Source organism: Gossypium hirsutum, chromosome A13, assembly GCF_007990345.1.
Source record: "Gossypium hirsutum isolate 1008001.06 chromosome A13, Gossypium_hirsutum_v2.1, whole genome shotgun sequence".
Taxonomy (NCBI): domain Eukaryota; kingdom Viridiplantae; phylum Streptophyta; class Magnoliopsida; order Malvales; family Malvaceae; genus Gossypium; species Gossypium hirsutum.
The window spans coordinates 109511479-109531612 of NC_053436.1; the positions used below are offsets into that span (position 1 = coordinate 109511479).

The window sequence follows — 20134 nt, forward strand, 5'->3', positions numbered from 1 at the left end:
GATTGAATTAACTAAGAAGGTTTAATTTAGTTAACCATTAAAGATTTAAAAGAATTGATTAATTTAATTAATGGTAGTTTGAATTATTAACAGATTCAACACTAAAAAAACAAAAAAAAAATTCAATTGGGAATATATTCTTTTGAGCATTGTTCTTTTTGTGGTTTTAAGGAACAAAAATATATTTATAGAGTGGTAAGGTGACTCTGTAAGCCTGTAACGTCGCTTGCAAATCTTACAATTTGGACGGCTCAGAAAATGACATGTGTCCTACCAAAACCACTTACTCCCGCTACAATGACTATTGGATATCTAAAAACTGACGTGGTTGACTCATCATCCGACAAACATCCAAATTCCAATCCACTAGCAAAAATCCCCTGCATCAGTATCCACCCTAAAACTTCCTTTCACCAAATCCCTCACTCGCCCGCCCTCAGTTTTACGTTAACCGTCATCGCATTACCCTGAATCTTGGTATACAAGATTATTCTCCTCATCACTTTTTGTCTGCTAAGATACTAAAAGGCAAAAAAAAGCACAAATACACAATCACTCACTGCAAAAGGATTTTCTCTCAGATTTTTCTTTCCTTTTTAAAAAAAAAAAAATCTCTGTTTATTAATTGTTCGTTTAAGAGTAAGAACCGAAATTTTTTTGTTTTTTTTTTAAATTCTTTCAGTTTATTTTATCATTCTTTTTCTCTGTTTAAAAAGGAAGATTAGATAATGATTTTTATTTTTGATTAGTGAATTAGAAGTTTTCATTTGAATCGGTGATTTTGATTTTGTTATGATTGCAGATCTGATACTTAGAGAATGCAAAGGCAAACGCGGTATATGACGAGGACTAATAGTATGGTTAGAGGGAAACGGAGTTTGGAAGGAGATGAAGACCAGCAGCCGGAGCCAAAACGTCCTGCTTTAGCTAGGTATTATCGGCACGCTTTCCTTCGCTTGCTTGGATTTGTGTTGTGTGTTATCCTAGTTGTTGACTTTTATATTTTTTGTTCATCAAAGAAGGAAAAAGAAGGAAGGCAAAAAGTGCGGTTGGATATGAAAGACAATAGTATTTCTGGATAACTAAAAGTAAAAATTGTTTTTCAATAATTGTATGACTTTGAATTCTTTTGTAAAACTTGTATGTTAATTTTAGTTATATGTTTGTTCGTTTTCAGTCAACTGGCGAAAGCAAAAAAAATATATATTTTTTGTATTCTGCTTAGTGAAATTTTCAACGCGTAAGGATTTTGATTCTGTTGACACAATGGAGGAGTTTAAAATCTTAATATTATGGTTAAGAAATGATGGGGGTCTTCTCTTTCTATATGGTTGGCCTAGTGTTTTTTTTTCTCAAAAATTTACGTGTATATGTTATGCAGTGTGATTGTTGAAGCTCTTAAGGTGGACAGCTTGCAGAAACTTTGTTCATCTTTGGAACCCATCCTTCGTAGAGTTGTAAGACCTATTTCCTACTCCTTGCAATCAATTCTCTTGTTGTGGAGGTTTTATTAAGGTCTACGTGCCATCAATGAATCTTCTTTCTTTTTATTCTTTTGGTATAGGTTTGAATAGTGCAATTGTCTTATATGCAAATTTAAAGACTGTTAAATTGTATGGCGATGTTATTGGGAAGCATTGTTCTTCTGCTGATTGGAGTTTTACTTCTGAAATAGAGCCTTGCATGTATTGCAGATATATGTTTACACTTAGACATGCATCTACTGTGCTTTTACACCTGGTTACCTGTTTGTGTACACTACACAACCAAATTTTTCTTAAAATGTATGGACATCATCATTATTGAAGGTTTCGATTTCTTATGAGACTGGAGTAAATCCTGTACATTTCTGTGATTTGAATGAAGAATGCTGATTGTCGTGTGTAACTTGTTCATATGTTTTCTCGTAGACGCTACGTGCTACATATAAGACTTTCCTCCTTTCATTTTGTTTTTGGAGTATTCCAACTCTCACCTCACTGTTATCTTGTTAGGTTTGGCGGTAGGTCATATGATTAGAATTTGGTGCGATTGGTCATCTGTTGGCACTGTCACAAAATTGCATGATTCTTCAATATATTTTTAGTTAGACTCATAATCCTAGATTAATTATGTTGTGAGATAGATTCATGATTAGATCTTTTAGATGATCTTGTATTACGTTTGGCACCATCTTTAACTATGACCATGCCTTTTAGGATGTTATTGGTTCTTCCTTCTCCAGGGTTCTCTTAAAAGGTTAATTGATGTAAAAAATATTTTAACTTTGACCTTTATTTTTTCAAAGTGATCACTTGTTAACGCTCAGGTGCCCCATGCCCATCTTTGGAGGGTGATTTTGTTTTTCTAGGTTTTTTGCATCCTAGACACTCATGGAAATGGGTATCTGTGGTGCACATCTGTTCTGCATCCATGTAACATATATGCTCAAAGTTTTTGCAAAAATTTTGTTGGATGACGCCAAAATGAGCTTTTTTTGTATTGCATATATGAGATCAATTTAGAATCTCTATTTTAGTGCAATTTAAAGCAAATCTGTTGTGTATTCTGTTATTCTCCCCTTTGGATTATGTTCTTTTCCTCATGTCTCGTATTATGTCTGCAATCGATGTTTTGCAGGTAAGTGAAGAGGTGGAAAGAGCTTTGGCAAAATTAGCCCCCCCTAGGCTTAATGGAAGGTAAATAATTAATGTCTGAGCATATATGGTTGCATAGTTGAATTTTATGTTTGTAATCTCTGGTTTTTTTAAACAAAGAAAGAAAAGAAAATCTGTTAATTATAAGACATGGACAATGATGCATGATAGGTGGTGTTACATCCCTATCAGTTTTGGCTTGGGATTTGTGGTAACCTCAAATCAGCTTGTGCTCCCCCCCCCCTTCCCAATTGCCAATGGGATTGCAATGCTTAACAGCATGGAATCAAATAGGGAATAATCACACCTTACATGACTTAAACAGACTGCTATTTTATTACTATGAGTAGTGACAAGGGTGTCTATCAATGCTAATAGTTTGTGTTTGGTCTTGGCTGATCAAGTAGCCAATATTTAAAGAACATTGTGCATAAAAATTAAAGGGCTGGGATGAAATTCTGAAAGATCTTTAAGTGTTCTTTGGCTTAATTCTTTTCTTGTTTTTGCTTTGTAGGGTTGCATTGGTTAAGAAATTGCTTAATTTTAGATGAACTTAAGCATTATTAATGCAAGAATGCGTGCTTGATGAAAGTCATACAATATGCTTGGTTTTACAATAACTTTTATTAGGTTTTTGGCTGGTTGATAGGTATTAGACTTTCTTGAATAAGGTTGGTCATCTAGTGGAATTGTGTGTAGTTTGTTTTCCTTTGTTGTTTTTTCTTTACAAAGAACCAGCTCTTCTTTAGCATTAAGGTTATATGTTCTCTAGGCAACATCTTTTACTTTTTTCATGTGGAGAATATTCTAATATTTTTGGTTTTCAGGTCTTCTCCAAAATGTCTTGAAGGTCCAGGCGGAGGGAGCTTACAGCTCCGCTTCAGGTCCAGGTTGTCTCTCCCTCTTTACACAGGAGGAAAGGTAGAAGGGGAGCAGGGTGCTGCTATCCATATTGTTCTAGTTGACTCCAACACTGGGCATGTTGTAACAACCGGACCTGAAGCCTCTATGAAGCTAGATGTTGTGGTGCTTGAAGGTGATTTTACCAATGAGGATGATGAAGATTGGACACAGGAGGAATTTGATAGCCATTTGGTAAAAGAGCGTCCTGGAAAAAGACCACTGCTGACGGGTGACTTGCAAGTGACCCTGAAAGAGGGGGTTGGAACACTAGGAGACCTCACTTTTACTGACAATTCAAGTTGGATAAGAAGCAGGAAATTCAGGCTTGGCTTGAAGGTTGTTTCTGGATACTGTGAGGGTATACGTGTACGGGAAGCTAAGACAGAGGCTTTTACTGTCAAGGATCACAGAGGGGAATGTGAGTTCATACTTTTTACTATATCTATTTCATTTGTGGATTTTTTTGAAAAATTTTTACTTGCTTGACAGTGTATAAGAAGCACTACCCACCTTCACTGAATGATGAAGTATGGAGATTGGAAAAGATTGGGAAAGATGGGTCATTTCACAAGAGGCTTAGCGCTGAAGGAATATTCACTGTTGAAGACTTTTTGCGGCTTGTTGTCAGGGATCAACAAAAGCTACGAAATGTGAGTTTGGATTTTGGTTCTGAAATGAAAAGGCTATTGCTTTATAGTTGATTTCTGATATTTCTATTTCTGCATGTTTGTAGATTCTGGGAAGTGGCATGTCAAATAAGATGTGGGAAGCTCTATTAGATCATGCAAAGACTTGTGTGCTGAGTGGGAAGCTTTATGTTTACTATACTGATGATTTAAGGAACAGTGGTGTTGTTTTCAATAATATCTATGAGTTGAATGGCCTTATTTCTGGGGAACAGTATTTTCCTGCTGATTCTCTATCTGATAGTCAGAAGGTGGGTCTGATATACACTGTTTTCAGTTTCTAATGAACTGCAACATCTACTACACTTCTTTGCTCTTCGAAGGTTACTATGTGGGATGCAGTAGAAGCAATGTTATCTATGCCTTCGAAGATATTTCTTTTTGCAGTGCTTCATATATTTTAGCCCAATTTCATATGAACTATATATAGTTGATATATAATATAATTTTTTGAGCATATTGATTCATCTCATCGGTGTCTGACTTGTATTCAGGTAAGGGTATGGGGATAAACCTTACAAGGACCCCACAAATACATGGAAAATCTTAGAACAAATGAACATACATGTGTCCATGCATAGCTGTATCCCAACATGCATACCCAAATCCAAGTAACATAATATAGGACTGTTCTTTGCAATTTAACTTCGTCTTATGTGCTAATAAACAATCTTTTCCCATTTCAGGTTGTATTATATATAATAATGATCATCTGCTTCGTTTAGAGGTGGTGTATTTTATTTTTATTTGGTCTAAGTAGAGGGGTACTGGCTGGCTGGCTGGAAGGAAGGCCAGCCTAGGACTTATAACCCAAATGAACCAAGAAGAAAGAAAGATGACAAAACTGTGGATTATGTGGATGCTTTTATGGTTTGATAGATTAGGATGCCTTGGATAATAATTTATACATCTAAGGGAGCCTACAGAATAGGTCAGATGTGCATTGATCTAATATAAAATGACAAATCATGCTGAAAGGGATTTGGTTAGGCTGTTCTATGTAGGTTTACTTAACTGCATATCAGTTTGAGATGATGAGTAACCAATAGATAAATGTCAAATTTTCTCTACTATTGTACTGCAGATTTGTTCAGATCAATTAAAAGTAGGAACTAAAGAAATGAATAAGTAAAAAAATTAGTGTTGTATTTTTGTGGGTAATAGATATTATTCTGTGGCACCAAGTAAAATAAAACAATTTAGAAAATGTTGGTAGCTGGAAGGAATGAGTAAAGTTTTCTGAGTGCAGGACAGTATCATTCTGTCTCTGAAAATTCGTTACTTACTGGCAGTTTCTAACTTCAGGCTGGGGCAGCTTGATTTTGATGCTGCTGGCCTGCAGGTTTCAGAGTATGAGGAGGCTGATCTGAGACTTTCTCCTTGTTTCTGGTTTGTCATTTTGGATAATAACCTTCTATTTTCTGGTTCTGCTCTATGGTGGAAGTGGCAGTTTAATTAAGCAGTGCCTGCTGCATGAATTATCATATATGGTTCAGATTCAACTAAATTTCTTTAAATCGATAAATAGAGTCATTGTGAACTTCACTGCTTGATCTTAAATTTAAATTTATCAGATGCCATGGAGTTGCTTTGATTTTCTTCCAAATGTAGTACTTTGCTTTTTTCACCCAATAGGTAGGCCTTGATTGAGTTGTGGCTTGTTCCCAACTGCTGAAGGTTGGGGTCAGCTTTATTTTTATTTTCTTTTTCTATTTTAGTAAAATAGTTTCATTTATTTAACAATAGAAACAAAATTTCTGCAGGTTTATGTAGATTCACTGGTAAAGAAAGCCTATGACAATTGGAATCAAGTCATAGAGTATGATGGCAAGTCACTGTTGAACTTCAAGCAAAATAGGTGGTCAAGTGCCCGGGATGAACTTCAGATAGGTGAACTAGATTACACAAGTGCTGTCGATCATCAGATGCAGTTACCACGGGTGCCAGTTCCAGTTCCTACTGAGCAAGTTCACTCAGGCCTACAAGTTGGAGGTAAGTTTGCAGACTACTGTAAATATGTAGCTTTAAGGAGTTTTCATTTAAGTCATGTATAGCTTTGTTTAACCCAAACTTACACTCATATTCAAACTCGTAAAATCCATATAACTCAGTAATATTTGATTTTGAAGTAAATGTAGAATGTACCATTTCTGATAACAAATATCGTTGGACCGTTTTGTGTTGTACACTATTTCTTATATTAGGGCAATTATTGAGTTAGACACCTAGATACGTAGCAACACTGAACACTTGTAGCTCAAGGATCAGCAACATGGTGCTAGCTGAGATCGTAAATTGGTGGTTTGACCTTTGTCTATTGTTTTAAAATATAATTATAGATAGATACTTCAACATCATGCTGTCATTGAAATTGTTTGAAGGAAGGAATTCTTTGATATCAAAATGACTTTCTTCTAGATAACAATTATTATATAGTGAAATTTGGCTAGTTATAGAGATCCGGTCGATAATGCCTTTCTGTAAACAAGATGTGGTAATGTGTTGCTTAACACCAAATAGTGATGTACCTCGGTGTTGGAAATTATGCCTTTTGTTTGAGCATCTGATACAATTTGTTTCTCGAACACACTGAAGGAAATATATACCTAATTATAATTGTGGCCTTTCTGATGAAACGAAAGTTGCTTTCGTTTTAGTTGGAAATGTCTCATTCTATTATTGTTTGATATCTTAATGTCTTGGTACAGCGTTCAGGTTTATAACCACCTTTTTCCCTTTTCTCAGGGTATAACGATAATCAGTCGACCGGATATTCAGGGCAGTCCCAGATTATGAATCCAAATTCTCATAATCAATTTGGCAACACGCAATTTGTGCCACAAGACCAGCTAATTGACAATTCTCAGCAACCACAAAGCTCAAAAAACGATACCAATGTTGTTGGGCTGGCTCTTGGTCCTCCACAATCATCTATCATAGGATTTCAAAATATTGGTTCTTCAATGCAGCCATCAAATCTTAATCCTTTCAACGATTGGACGAACAACCACGATAAGGGAGTCGAGGACTTTTTATCAGAGGAAGAGATCCGCGTAAGAAGTAATGAAATGCTCGAGAATGAAGAAATGCAGCACCTTCTCCGCCTTTTCAATATGGGAGGTAATGCTTCCATTAATATGACAGAAGACAGTGGGTACGGGTTCCCAAATTACATACCATCCCCAATGCCAAACTTTGTAGACGAAGACCGTTCACGTCCTGGCAAAGCTGTTGTAGGCTGGTTGAAGATTAAGGCCGCAATGAGATGGGGATTCTTTATCCGAAAGAAAGCTGCTGAGAGACGGGCACAGATAGTTGAGCTAGAAGAAGAAGAAGAATAGCTATGAAGTCTATTTTTCATTTTTAAGTGGAAAGGCTCTCATTTCCGACTGGTTTCGGAAGTTGCTAGAACTCCATGAATGCCAGAGAAAAACTAGTGACACCATGGGGAATCTCTTCTTGTACAGTTTCCTGTACAGTAAGCTGTTTCTTTTCAATTCCCTTAGTTATATACTTTCTTTTTTACCTTTGGTTTGTGTACTTGATTATTTGAGTTTCTATTAAGGGGTCCCTTCCCCTCTCTTGCCTTGTTGACCGATTTTTTTTTCTAATGCATTAAGTGTGTGACCAAAGTCGTTCCAGGTATTTATTGTACAAAAAGGCTGTAAGCTATGTGGCCACGGAGATATTTTCCACAATCCAAAGAAAAATCCACCCCACCTCATCATTCGGAGCAGGTTAGTATCCATCGAGCAGTTCAGGTTTTGCCATATTTAGAAAGGCATATATTTAATCTATTGCTTCGCCTAGTGGGGTGGAATCTTGGATCCAGTTGTTCCATTCCTTTCCATGACACTTGCAGTGTCAAGTGGTTTCAAATTGGAATCCATCGGGTTAGTTCGGATTTTAACATCTTTAGAAAAGCATGCATTAGGCCATTGCTTCACCCAATGGGATGGAATCTTGGATCCAGTCGCTTCATTCCTTTTTATGGCACTCGCAGTGTCAAGTGGTTTCGAAGCTTATTTTAGCTCATATGGCTCAATATTTAAAAGAATTTGAATAAAAATATTAATCTTTTAAAAAAAAAACTTTAATAATTGATACATAAGTTCAAATGGTCCCATTCCAAGTTCATATTCCTGTACAGTTATCACGCAACTGATGTATGCTTTAATCGTAGTGACTGACGGACATAAAACAAATGCATTTTTACGTAAATCCAATCATTTGATTCAACTTTCTTCCGAGACTATCCAGAAATAAAAATTGATGTAACAATTTTTCTTGAATAATCTTATTATATATGTTTTGATTATATATTTTTTTCTTATATAATGTTCAGAATTATTTATAATTTTTTCTCAATTCATAAATAAGAGAATAATGTATTTCTACGCAATCAAATTCATATCTTAAATTGACAATAATATTCATATTAATCGGGTTATGATTCAATCGATTGAGCACTTTTAAATTATGTTATAAAATTGTATTTTCATCAAATAAGGAGCAACTACTATAAGTTAAGATTTGTCACTTATATTCCAATTTTCATTGATTCATTCTTATTTTTTAATTATAATATACTTGTTGGGGTACGGACGAAGCATGAAGAATGTTTAGGGTTTTGGTTACGTACGAAGAAGCGAGTAGTAGCAGCAAACAGCCTTAAATTTTAAGTCAAATGGAGTTAAAGCAATTAGTAGATCATTATTATAAAAAAAGAATAATGGACGGTTAGATTTTCATCTCCATCAAGTTCCCAAAATGTTAAAAGTTTATTTTCTTTCTCCTTACGTACTGGTTTTGTTCTTATACCCTAAACCAAGTGCCCCCCATTGGCTCCATGCCCTAATCAACCCAGGCTAAAAACCCAAGAAATTGGGAATTTTAAAGTAAGTTACAAATCTGTAAAGTTACCTGTTAAAAAAAAGTTGTGATGATGTTTGAAAAATGGATTTGGGTAAAAAGAAATTAGACTCATTTAAAATACGGGTTAGATTTAAGTTTCAATATTCTATGTTCAAGAATAGTCTATACATTTTTTTTATGTTTTTATATATTATATACTTTATATCATTATATAAACATTAAAAAAAATTAAAGTTGCATGTATTTAAAATTTTAATAAAATAACTGAATTATTAAATATTAGGTATATATTGTAAGAATAATATGGGTGTGATTAAAATAGGATTGGGTTAGTCATTCGTCAAAATGAGTTTAATAAAAATTTAGATCCAACTTTTCGGGACAAGTCAGTTTTGAGCAAATATATAATGTATTAAAATCATACATAAGCTTGGTCTCGAACCCAGCTCAGCCCATAAACACTTCTAAGCTAGAACTTACTCCTTTAAATGTGAAAAAAAAATTCACATTAATCAATTTCGACCTGAGATTTATTGTCAAGCCATTTGTAATTCTCTGTTCAATCAAAACAACAACTCAATTCTATGTCTAAAATTTATTGATTGGAATTAATTCTATTTAATTGATTCGAGCATTGAAATTCGATTCAACCCAAATATTAATTAAAAAAGATTTCCAAACTCATCTTAATTCGACTCAAGAATAAAAACACCAATTAAATCAATCATTATATGAATTCCACAAAAAGTGCAACACTTTTAGTTCCAATAATACTTGATATAAAAATAAATAAATTCTTATTTTAAAATCTAAACCCCAAAGATAAAAAAGAAATAATTTATATTTCAATGATTTGGTTAACAACCATCTTCACCTTTCCCATTAGCATAATAAAAGTAGACCTCTTTGGTGTAGTCAACTTCACATGTATGCCAGAATAAAAGGTTTGAAAGTCAAATACATACATAAATTCTTATATGTATTATTTTTTGGGGGGTTCAAACTTAGATGTATATAATATACATTGAATCAATCTCAATTTATTACCCTAAAAATGGTAGTTCCTTAGCCGTGAGAAAGGCCTCGATTTGCTCCGGCTACCCGGCCTTCTTGTTCCCGTTTTGGTCCAAGTCTAAGGGTGACTTTAACCTTCATTTTGAGACAAAGTTAAGAAGGACCAAAATTGAAGTTTATGCTATCGTGGCATATTGGTGATAATAAATATTAGGGTAAATCACGTTGAAAGTTATTAAATTATTAGTAAATTTATGTTCTGGTCAATGAATTATTTGAAAGTTTTATTTACGTTATTGGGTTGTTAAAATCGTTGTTGTATGGCTTTCTCTGTTCATACCGTCTGTACCAATTGAAAACTTTCCTTCCCCTTCTATTCTGTAGTTCAATTTTTTTTCATGAAACAATTTTGAATGTCATTAATTTGTGAACTAAAATTCAAACAACTTTCTTCTCTGATCTAAGGTATGTTCTTCTACTTATCGAGGGGTACTAATCCACCATATCAATCGTCAAATCGTCGCTTGGAACTCACTAGATAGACTTTTAAAAAAACTTTAACAACCAAATAATTTAAATAAAAACTTTCAAATAGTTCAGTGACTATTTTGTAATTTTTTGAAGTTGAATGACCAAACATAAATTTACTAATAGTTTACTAACCTTAAGCGTAGTTTACCCTAAATGTTAATATATACACTATTTTAAATCGATATGATAGTCATATCAGATCAGTTCGAAGATTGTTATAAAAATGTTTTATTTATAATTACAACAGGTGCAAGGGTAAAGTAAAAAATCTTCTGTTTTTGTGAATGTTAGCTTTAAATTGTAAAATTTTGATAGAGTTAAAATGTATTTTTACTACTATAGTAATGTAGAATTTTACAGTTTCCTAAAGGATTAAACAATAAAACTTGGAAATTAATTCTATTTTTCAAAATTTTAAATTCAGGTCCAATTATTAACATCGCTAATATTTTTTTTTGTTAAATTTGTTAACGTAATATTTTGAAATTTAAAAAAAAAGCTTACCCAATAACCATATATCAAGAAAAGATAACGTTATAATAAACATGAATTTAATAAAATAATTTCAACATTATTAACAATTGAACCTAAAATCGAAATCTAAATAATAATAATAAACTAAATTTCAAAAAATAAAACTCCCTTGACTAAATTCTAAATTTACGAAGAATATAACAACTTTATCCCATATTTTAACCTAGAAAATAAAAATAAAAAAATCGTACGACGTTGTGATTTCTCTAGAAATCCAACAAAATAACCTAAGATGGAAAATTAGTAAGAAAGGACCAAATTATAAGAGTAAATAGAAAGAAAAGTTAGGTGGTGTCTTAAGGCATTGGTTACTGCACATGCTCTTCAAACCGCCCTAAAATTATTACAATCTTAGGGACAAAGAAATTATCCTTCTCCTTTTTAATCTTTCCTCAAAAAGTATATTATTATTAATCACTAAAAACACAAGTTTTATTATTATTATTATTATTATTATTTGTTTCTTAATATATTTATTAGAGCGAGCCTAGTAATTACTTCTCTGCATTTTATAAACCCATTAAAGAGATAGATGCTGGCCACGAATTTTAAAATTACTCCATACTCAGTATGAAGATCGAACCCTCGACTATTGATTACACAAATTTTATTATTAATCATAATTAAAAAAATAAACACATGCTTAGTCAACTAAGACAATATAGGACCATGTGCCTCTCTTCTCTATCATTTTCCACATATACCGTTAATTTAGGATCTTAATGCCTTCTATATATATTCGTCCATAATCTATCATTTCTAGCTCATCAACTTGTTCAACAATCATCAACTTACATTGAAGAAGAAGAAGAAAAAATGGATTATGCTCATAATAGAGGGGTATCTTTGATTCAAGATGACCAAATGTTCTTCCATCGAATCATCTCAAGAGATTCTTCGGTTGGTTGTTCTTCTCGGATTTATTATTATCGAAGTTCCGAAGGTATACCTTTTAATTGGGAAATGCAACCTGGGACACCGAAAGAACCGCAGAAGGAAGATGTTCTCCCTCCTATTAGTCCACCTCCGGCATTACTTAGCCTTGGTTTACCTAAACCGCGTATTGATGTCGTAGAAGAAAATAAGGGTTCGAAACTGAAAGTGTTCAAGTTTTGGAAACACGGCAAAAAGAATGACAACAAGAAGAAGATTGATGATCATCAATCAGATAAGTACTCAAATTACGAGACGTGTAGTTCGGATGACGACGGGGAATTCGTGGGTTCACCGTGTGTATCGAGCTCGTCTTCTTCTTCGTTCTCTTTCGGATCATCAAATACTCTGTCAAGGGACTCATCGTTTAACCGACATTACGGTTGTGGTCCATTGAATTTTGCGTCGTTCCTTGTTCGTGTTTCGAGGTCTAGGTGACGATGTTATCATATGCGTATGTTGTTTTATAAAAACTGAAAATTTATGTTTTTTTTTATTATCTGAAGTTGTATTTTAACAAAATCTATAAATAGTTTAAAATATAATGTATGAAAATGTATACTTACAAAACTAATTTAGTTTTGCTTAATACAATTATTATATTTCGTGTTTTATTGATATAAATTATGGATAATAATTTTGCAAAAAGTTACAAATACATAATAAAAAAAATTGAATCATACCCACAGTAGCATAGTGAAGTCCAAAAAATTGGTTTAGGGGAATTAGAGATAGAATGATAAATTTTTGAAGGGTTAAAGTGTAATTTTATCATTTTACTAGTAATTTCATAAAGTTTTAAATGATTTAAATAGTCGATTTAATAATTTGGGAGGAGCAACCAGCTCCAAAACAGTTGGTTGATATGGTTGCAACTAGAGATATTTACGTGTCAGATCATGCTTACATATGATATTGATAAGCTTTATGCTTGGTCAATTGCAACCCGGCCGAAAATATTGGCCTGAAATTTTGTCCAAGTTTGTTCACATTTGTAAATGGCTAACCCAAGACTATTTTAGGCCTATCTATATTATTTTCTTTTTATTTTTTTTGAAAATATTTATATTAGTTTTGGTTTAATATTTAATAATTTTATATATAGGTATTTTAAGCATTTTTAAATTTTTTTACATCATAATATTATATTACAATAGATTTAATTTTTATATATTATAAACATAGAAAATTAGCTGAGTCGAGTTAACTCAGGCTTTGAATGTTTGAGTTGAGCTCAACCCATATTGTAAATGGGTTTAACTTTTTTGCCCAAATCTAATTTTTGAGTTTAATATTTTTGTTGACACCCTCTTAAATTTTGAATGAACTTTTACGCTTAAATGAATGATTCAACCCGTAAAAAGTCTAATTGCAGCTCGATAAAAAAATTTTGAATATTAAGAAGCGAATTTGTTGTGAGGAATTTACATTTATTTTATTTTAACTAAAAATTTGAATTAAAACTTGTATACAAACATTAAATTAAATAATTAAAAAATTAAACAAACTAACTTAACGAAATAAATGTAGATGAAGAAGCAATTTTGGGTTTTTTATGATTTAAGCCCAAACCCAACAGAATTTGAGTATTTAGCCACACATAGTGACCCAAATGGTTCAACACTAGATTTGGACTCAAATTGGGCCTTTTAACTTCGTTAAAACAATCACTCCAGAACTAGATTGAAAGGCCTTAGTAAAAAATTAGATGTTTACAGCTGTCTGTGTTTATTGCAAAGGCATGACAATGGTAAAAGTACTATAGAGATTTATTTAATAGGAGTACGGTTACATTTTATCTTTTTATATTTAAAAAATAAATAAATTAATTATTTTACGTTAATCAAAGAGCAAATTTATCTTTTGTGTTAAAAAATTCATCCATTTGTACTATTAAAACTGTCCCATATTGCATCCACATCTCAAACACAAAAATGAACCGATTCAAAATCCATCAAGTGATTAAAATTTTGCCATTTCTAATCCCGTTTATGGAGTTAAAAAACTCTACAACCAATAATATATTTGTAGGGAAATAACCTTGTATGCAACGAACAAGTAAATAAAGTAAAATCAACAAGATCGAACATGCAAAATTTATATGGAAAAACTCCTCAAAAGATGATAAAAAAATCACGGGTAAAAGAAGATTTCACTATAATAAAATGAGAGTACAAAAGATGAAGATAATCAAAGGAAAACCTGAAATAAAAAACCCTTCAAAACAAAGAACAAAATTTTCTCAATCTCAATATTTCTGTTACATAAAACCTAGAGCAACTAAGGCTTATTTGTAAGCTTAAATTCGTAGCATGTATAACTAGAATATCCCTAAGTAAATCAAAGTACAAGTGAGAAATTAAAAACAAAGTTTAAATAAGAGAAGAAAATCGATAAACTTGAAAAATATGTCGTCGAGATAAAAAAGTACTTTTTTATTACAACGTCACACACTATTTAATTTGAAAATGTGAAACATAACTCCACACTATCTAATAATTTTGCATTGTCGTTTTCCAAAAAAGAAAGAAAGAAAGAAAAGAAATCCTCTTTGATGAGAGATTATTCAAAGATTTGTATTATTTGATTAGCCAATCTATGTTTCTACAAAGGACATTTTTAATTGTGATTGGTAGCAAAGTTTTGAAAATTACAACTTTGAAAGGATAAACATGGGTTTTATTCAAAATCAAAATCAAAATCAAAAATCAAAAATCAAAAATCAAAAATCAAAAATCAAAGTCAACATCCGCATCAGCATCTTTCTTCCCAACCCTTTTTTAACTTCATTTACACTTAATTATTATTATTTTTACACAAATAATAATATCATAATCAAAATGTAATTTATTGGAGTTTTTTAATAATTTTTTTAAAAAATAAATTTTTAAAATTTTAGATATATATTTTAAAACTATATAAGAATTTTAATTCAATACGCAATTATATGTATAAACTTTGATTTTGCATAATTTTATACATAAAATTTTTATTTGATTCAATTCTCACAAATTATTAAGTACACAATTATTGATGTAACATTATTTTATGTTTATATATTCGCATACATAAATAATTATATTTATTCAATATAAAAATAAATTGATGTATTTATTTTTTAAAACGTGTATAATTGAATCAAAATTAAAGTTTCATGTGTATAATTACACAAATTAAAGTATCAAATTGAGTATTGAAATCAAACTCAAGAACCAAATAATATATTACTTCTTCTTTTTTGAAACACTAATCTTATTATAAGTTTTTATCATATATATATTAATATAATGTCTAGAGCTACCTATAGCCCCCCCTAACCTTTAAATAGGAGCATAGTGCTTCAGGGCACTCGAACTCATATTCTCCTATACTGACAATAATATCGATACCAATCAAATTAAAATTTAAATAATATATAAGATTAGAAAATAATTACATCTCACATCTATAAATATTAAAACAAAACAATAGTCAAGTACAATAGAGATGGCTAGTTGACCCTTTATGCTTAAAGAAAACTAGGTGGTGTTGGCAACCCTCCATTATTGGCAATACCCATCATTGAGTTGATATTTCTTATCACTACAACTTTATTTATTTTGCCAAAAAAAACTTAAAATCAGAATTAAAACAAAACCTGAAAATGGTAATAATTAATAAAATTAAACTACAATTTGAATGTAAGGAAAGCTGCTTTGCAAGCTAATACAGTAAACAACTGGGTTAATTTGTTTTATAAGTCCCTGTGTTTTTGTAATTTTCTTAGATGGTTTTCTAGTTTTTTTTTTTAATTATAGTATAAGTCCTCATGATTTATGACCCTTACAGAAGTCTGAAATTGAAGTCTATAAATATACCATATTATTTTATTTCTTGTTAATTAAGTTTAAGTATAAATTATGTAACTAATCTATTTAAACATTTTACACAGTTTCAACATTAATAACATTTTTTATTAATAGTTGCAACACATAGTAATAATAATAATAATTTATCAGCATGAAAAATTATTTTATATTAGATTATATCATATCCACGATGAGTGAAAAAAATATATAACTAATAAATAAAAGTGTATATAAATCTCGAGATAAATCTTAAAATTATACATGAATTTTGATTTGGTGTAATTATACACATGATATTTTAATTATGGTTCAATTGTATACATGAAACTTTAATTTTGATTCAATCATGCATATTTAAATAAATAAATATATCAATTTATTTCATATTAGATAAATATAATTATATGTGTATGCATTACATAAACATAAAATGATACTATATCAATAATATGTGAGAATTTGATCAAATCAAAAGTTCATGTATAAAATTACACAAAATCAAAATTCACGTATAAAATTACAATTAGACAAAAATTTATGTATATTTTTAAAATTTATTCCTATAAATCTCAAATAAAACTTGAAAATATTGTATAAATTTAAATTTCACAGTGTGAAATTTATTGATTTTATATAAAAAAATTATATAAAAAGATAAAAATATTCTAATAATATAACTTGCTTTGCTTTGTATATAAAAATATTTTAATAATTTGAGTTGGAAAGCATAGTATAAAATATATAATATGGTAATGTAGAGTAAAATAATATAAAAAAACCACTCACGTGCTAACTTACTTTCAGTGATGAAGGAGAAGCGAAAAAGGAATATATAGATTTACCCACCAAAACAGAAAGGAAAATTTAGTGGGAAAAAACTTTTAAAGATTATACTGCACCAAGGTCACTAAATCATTAATAAATTTATGTTTTAGTCACTTAACTTCAAAAGGTTATAAAATAGCCACTGAATTATTCTAATTTTCATTTAAGTCATTAAGTTGTTAAAATTGTTATTTTATGGCCTTTTTCTGTTCACATTGTTTGCGGCAATCAGAACTTCTCTTTCTCCTTCCTCTTCTACAATTCAATTTTTTTATTCGTGAAATAGATTTGAAGATCACGATCTGCGAACCAAATCTAAACAACTTTTTTCTTTGATCTCCGACATGAATCATCAAACCAATTTTGATCTAAAGTATGTTATTCTATTTGGTGCTTGCTAGTCGAGCTTTATATATATATATAAAATGTAACAACACAATAACTTAAATAAAAATTTCTGAATAGTTTAATGGTTTAAATAAAAACTTTTCGAATAGTTCAATGACTATTAAAATTGAGTGATTAAAATGTAAATTTATATATATATATTTGGAGTTTACCTAAAAAACAGAGTGAGAGGTAGATAGCCAGATATTATATTTTTTTCTCTTTTGAGGGTGAACAATCAATCCAGGTAGATGTATGGCCCGCATATTTGTATTATTCACTTTGTATATTTTATTTATTATTATATTTAACAATTTTCTCATTTCATAAAATAAATTACTTAAATAATAATATACTAGATTTTATCACACTCGAATTTATAAAAAAATTATATTAAAATTAAATAAAAGTTTAGTTGAAATGATTAAGTTGAAGATTTAAGTATTATGTGTCGCAAATTCAAATACTATCATAATATTATTTCATTAAAAAACGTGTGTTAATAATTTTTAAACTGAATTTATATTTGTTAAAATTATTTTAATATAACTTTTTTTTCTAGGAAAAAAGTCCTAGACGCTCAACTTTCTCAAACCAAATCTTAGGTTTGTTTGTACCGACCTTCGGGCTAGTTGTTGATTGTAGCTTTTTCAACAATAATTTCTTTAGCAATAGTGATTTTATTTCTTACTTCCTAGTCATGATCTACTCTCTCTCTCTCTCTATATATATATATATATGTATATATACACACATATGGGATTTACGAAGTTAAGGGATTTGATAAATTTATTGGCAACAAATTTCAAAGGGTCTTATCATAATCAACCACAGTAATGGTGTTTGATATGGAGAGGGATACACCATATGAGGCTAGACCCTTTGTGCATCACTAATGCAGTGATTTTTTTAGGCTCTTGGAGGTGATTCTTTATTGATCGGAATTCATCTTCAAGTTGGTTTGATGATGAGGGGGCTATGATGTAATTTTTAGCCATTTGATCGATGAGATGTATCTTTAATTTGTTTTTGAATTCTTCCATTGTTGCGGTTATTGTTAGTTTGTCCTTCTCCTCTTTTTGAGAGTATTTCGTAGACCTGGCATTTGTGCATAAGCTTGTACAATGTGTTTTGTTTTTATAGAACTTTCCACTCCTATAAAATATCTACCTGAGTTTTTTTTTCAAGATATTTGAAATAGGACATGATTGGCCGATTAGATTGAGAATCAGTCGGTACACAAATTTGGAGCAATAGAAAAAACTGTTTGTTTCACAAACTGATAGAAACCTAATAAACTAATAACACTTGAAGAGAGATCACAAAGAATAGAAAGATTTGTTCAAAGAATGATATTAATCTTTGCTTATCTTGAACCGTGCCGATATACACGATTATATACACTTGAGAACTCCTCACTATTGTTAACAATTTTACCATCTTGATAACTGCCTAACTACTTATGCTTCGCAGTAGTATCGGCCGCGAACAGGCTATTCACCATGAGCCAGACATCACCGGTAGTCTAAACTTCCGTGAAAGAATACAAAAAAGAGAAACTTATTGTGGACAACAACCACGAGGTAAGAAGACTATCCTGTTGATCAAAGATTGATGCAGATGGATTGGTGACCAGAGTACCATCGGAGGATTGAACGAACCTCGGAGGAGCCGTCAACGTACCATCAAGAAAACTGAGGAATCCGTAACCACGAAGAATGAGACGAATCTGCTGCTGCCACTGAAGGAACGAGTCAGCATCAAGCTTCACCACCTCGTGCCGAGGAAACGACGTGACCACACGATCACCAAGAAACACCGATCCATTCGGCTCAACAGAACCAGACTCAGCGGAATGCATGGTGGCCATGCCCAAGACTCACCTTGCGATTGATACCATGATAGAAACCTAGTAAACTAATAACACTTGAAGAGAGGTCACAGAGAATAGAAAGATTTGTTCAAAGAATGATATTAATCTTTGCTTATCTTGAACTGTGCCCATATACACGATTATATACACTTGAGAACTCCTCACTATTGTTAACAATTTTACCATCTTGATAATTGCCTAACTACCTAACTAATCACATTAATCACATATATAATCTCATACTATAACACAAACTAAGTTAAACTGACAATTGAATCAAATTTTATAATTTTTAAAATTTTTACAAATTTATAATATTTTATTTAATTAAAACCGAGCCCAAAATTAACCGTTACTAATTCAACCACTGACCTTGTTCCAAAAACATTACTACCTTAAAAAACAAAGCCTGTGTCTTAAAAATATTAGTTTATTTATATTGTTTTGTATTATTATTTATAACATGTTATATTTTTAGTTTTTTTGGACAAATATTTTATGGGTAAACTTACATCTTAGGTCAGAAAACTATTACTAAGTTTATTTTTAGTTAATTAATTTCAAAAAGTTACAAAATGATCATTAAATTATTCGAAAGTTTTTATTTAAGTCACTGTGTTATGAAAATCACTCTTGTATTACCTTATATGTTCGCACTACCCGCAACAATCATCATTCTCCTCCTTTTTTATAGTTCAGTTTTTTTTTTGTAAAAAAATTTTGAACGTCCCGAATATATGAACAAAAATCTAAACAACTTTATTCTTCAATCATAAATATTGACTGTTAGATTAACTTGGATCTAATGTATGTTATTCTACTAGTTGATGGGTATTGATCCGCCATATTAATTATCTAATCGTCACTTGGAGTTTGCTAACTAGACTTTTTTGAAACAAAACTCCACAACCCAAAGACTTAAATAAAGATTTTTGAATAGTTCAACGACTTAAATGAAAATTTTCGAATAATTCAATGACTATTTTGTAACTTTTTGAAATTAAGTGACTAAAATATAAACTTACAAATACTCTAATGACCTTGATAGTAATTTACCCTATTTTTTATTTAGAACACGCGTGTAATTGG

General features: G+C 31.0%; 1 protein-coding gene across 2 annotated transcripts; it reads left to right on the top strand.

Annotated features, from left to right (window-relative positions):
* Positions 1–449: 449 nt before the first annotated feature.
* Positions 450–7819, top strand: LOC121212637 (calmodulin-binding protein 60 C). Of its 2 annotated transcripts, none has more exons than XM_041085807.1 (9): positions 450–639; positions 803–931; positions 1382–1457; positions 2620–2678; positions 3464–3957; positions 4029–4189; positions 4273–4476; positions 5989–6217; positions 6971–7819. In XM_041085807.1, exons 2-9 carry the CDS (start codon positions 819–821, stop codon positions 7564–7566), a joined length of 1932 nt encoding a protein of 643 aa, XP_040941741.1. In that variant the 5' UTR covers positions 450–639; positions 803–818; the 3' UTR covers positions 7567–7819. The 2 variants fall into 2 exon arrangements, with proteins under 2 accessions (XP_040941741.1, XP_040941740.1); XM_041085806.1 differs by having other exon boundaries at positions 459–477.
* Positions 7820–20134: the final 12315 nt, after the last annotated feature.

What these genes read in the sequence shown, in the direction of transcription:
- LOC121212637 (XM_041085807.1), top strand. Translation starts at nt 819, where the DNA reads ATGCAAAGGCAAACGCGGTATATGACGAGGACTAATAGTATGGTTAGA. An exon ending in AACCCATCCTTCGTAGAGTT is followed by an intron (nt 1,458 to 2,619) that starts GTAAGACCTATT and finishes GATGTTTTGCAG; the next exon opens with GTAAGTGAAGAGGTGGAAAG. An exon ending in CTCAGGCCTACAAGTTGGAG is followed by an intron (nt 6,218 to 6,970) that starts GTAAGTTTGCAG and finishes CCCTTTTCTCAG; the next exon opens with GGTATAACGATAATCAGTCG.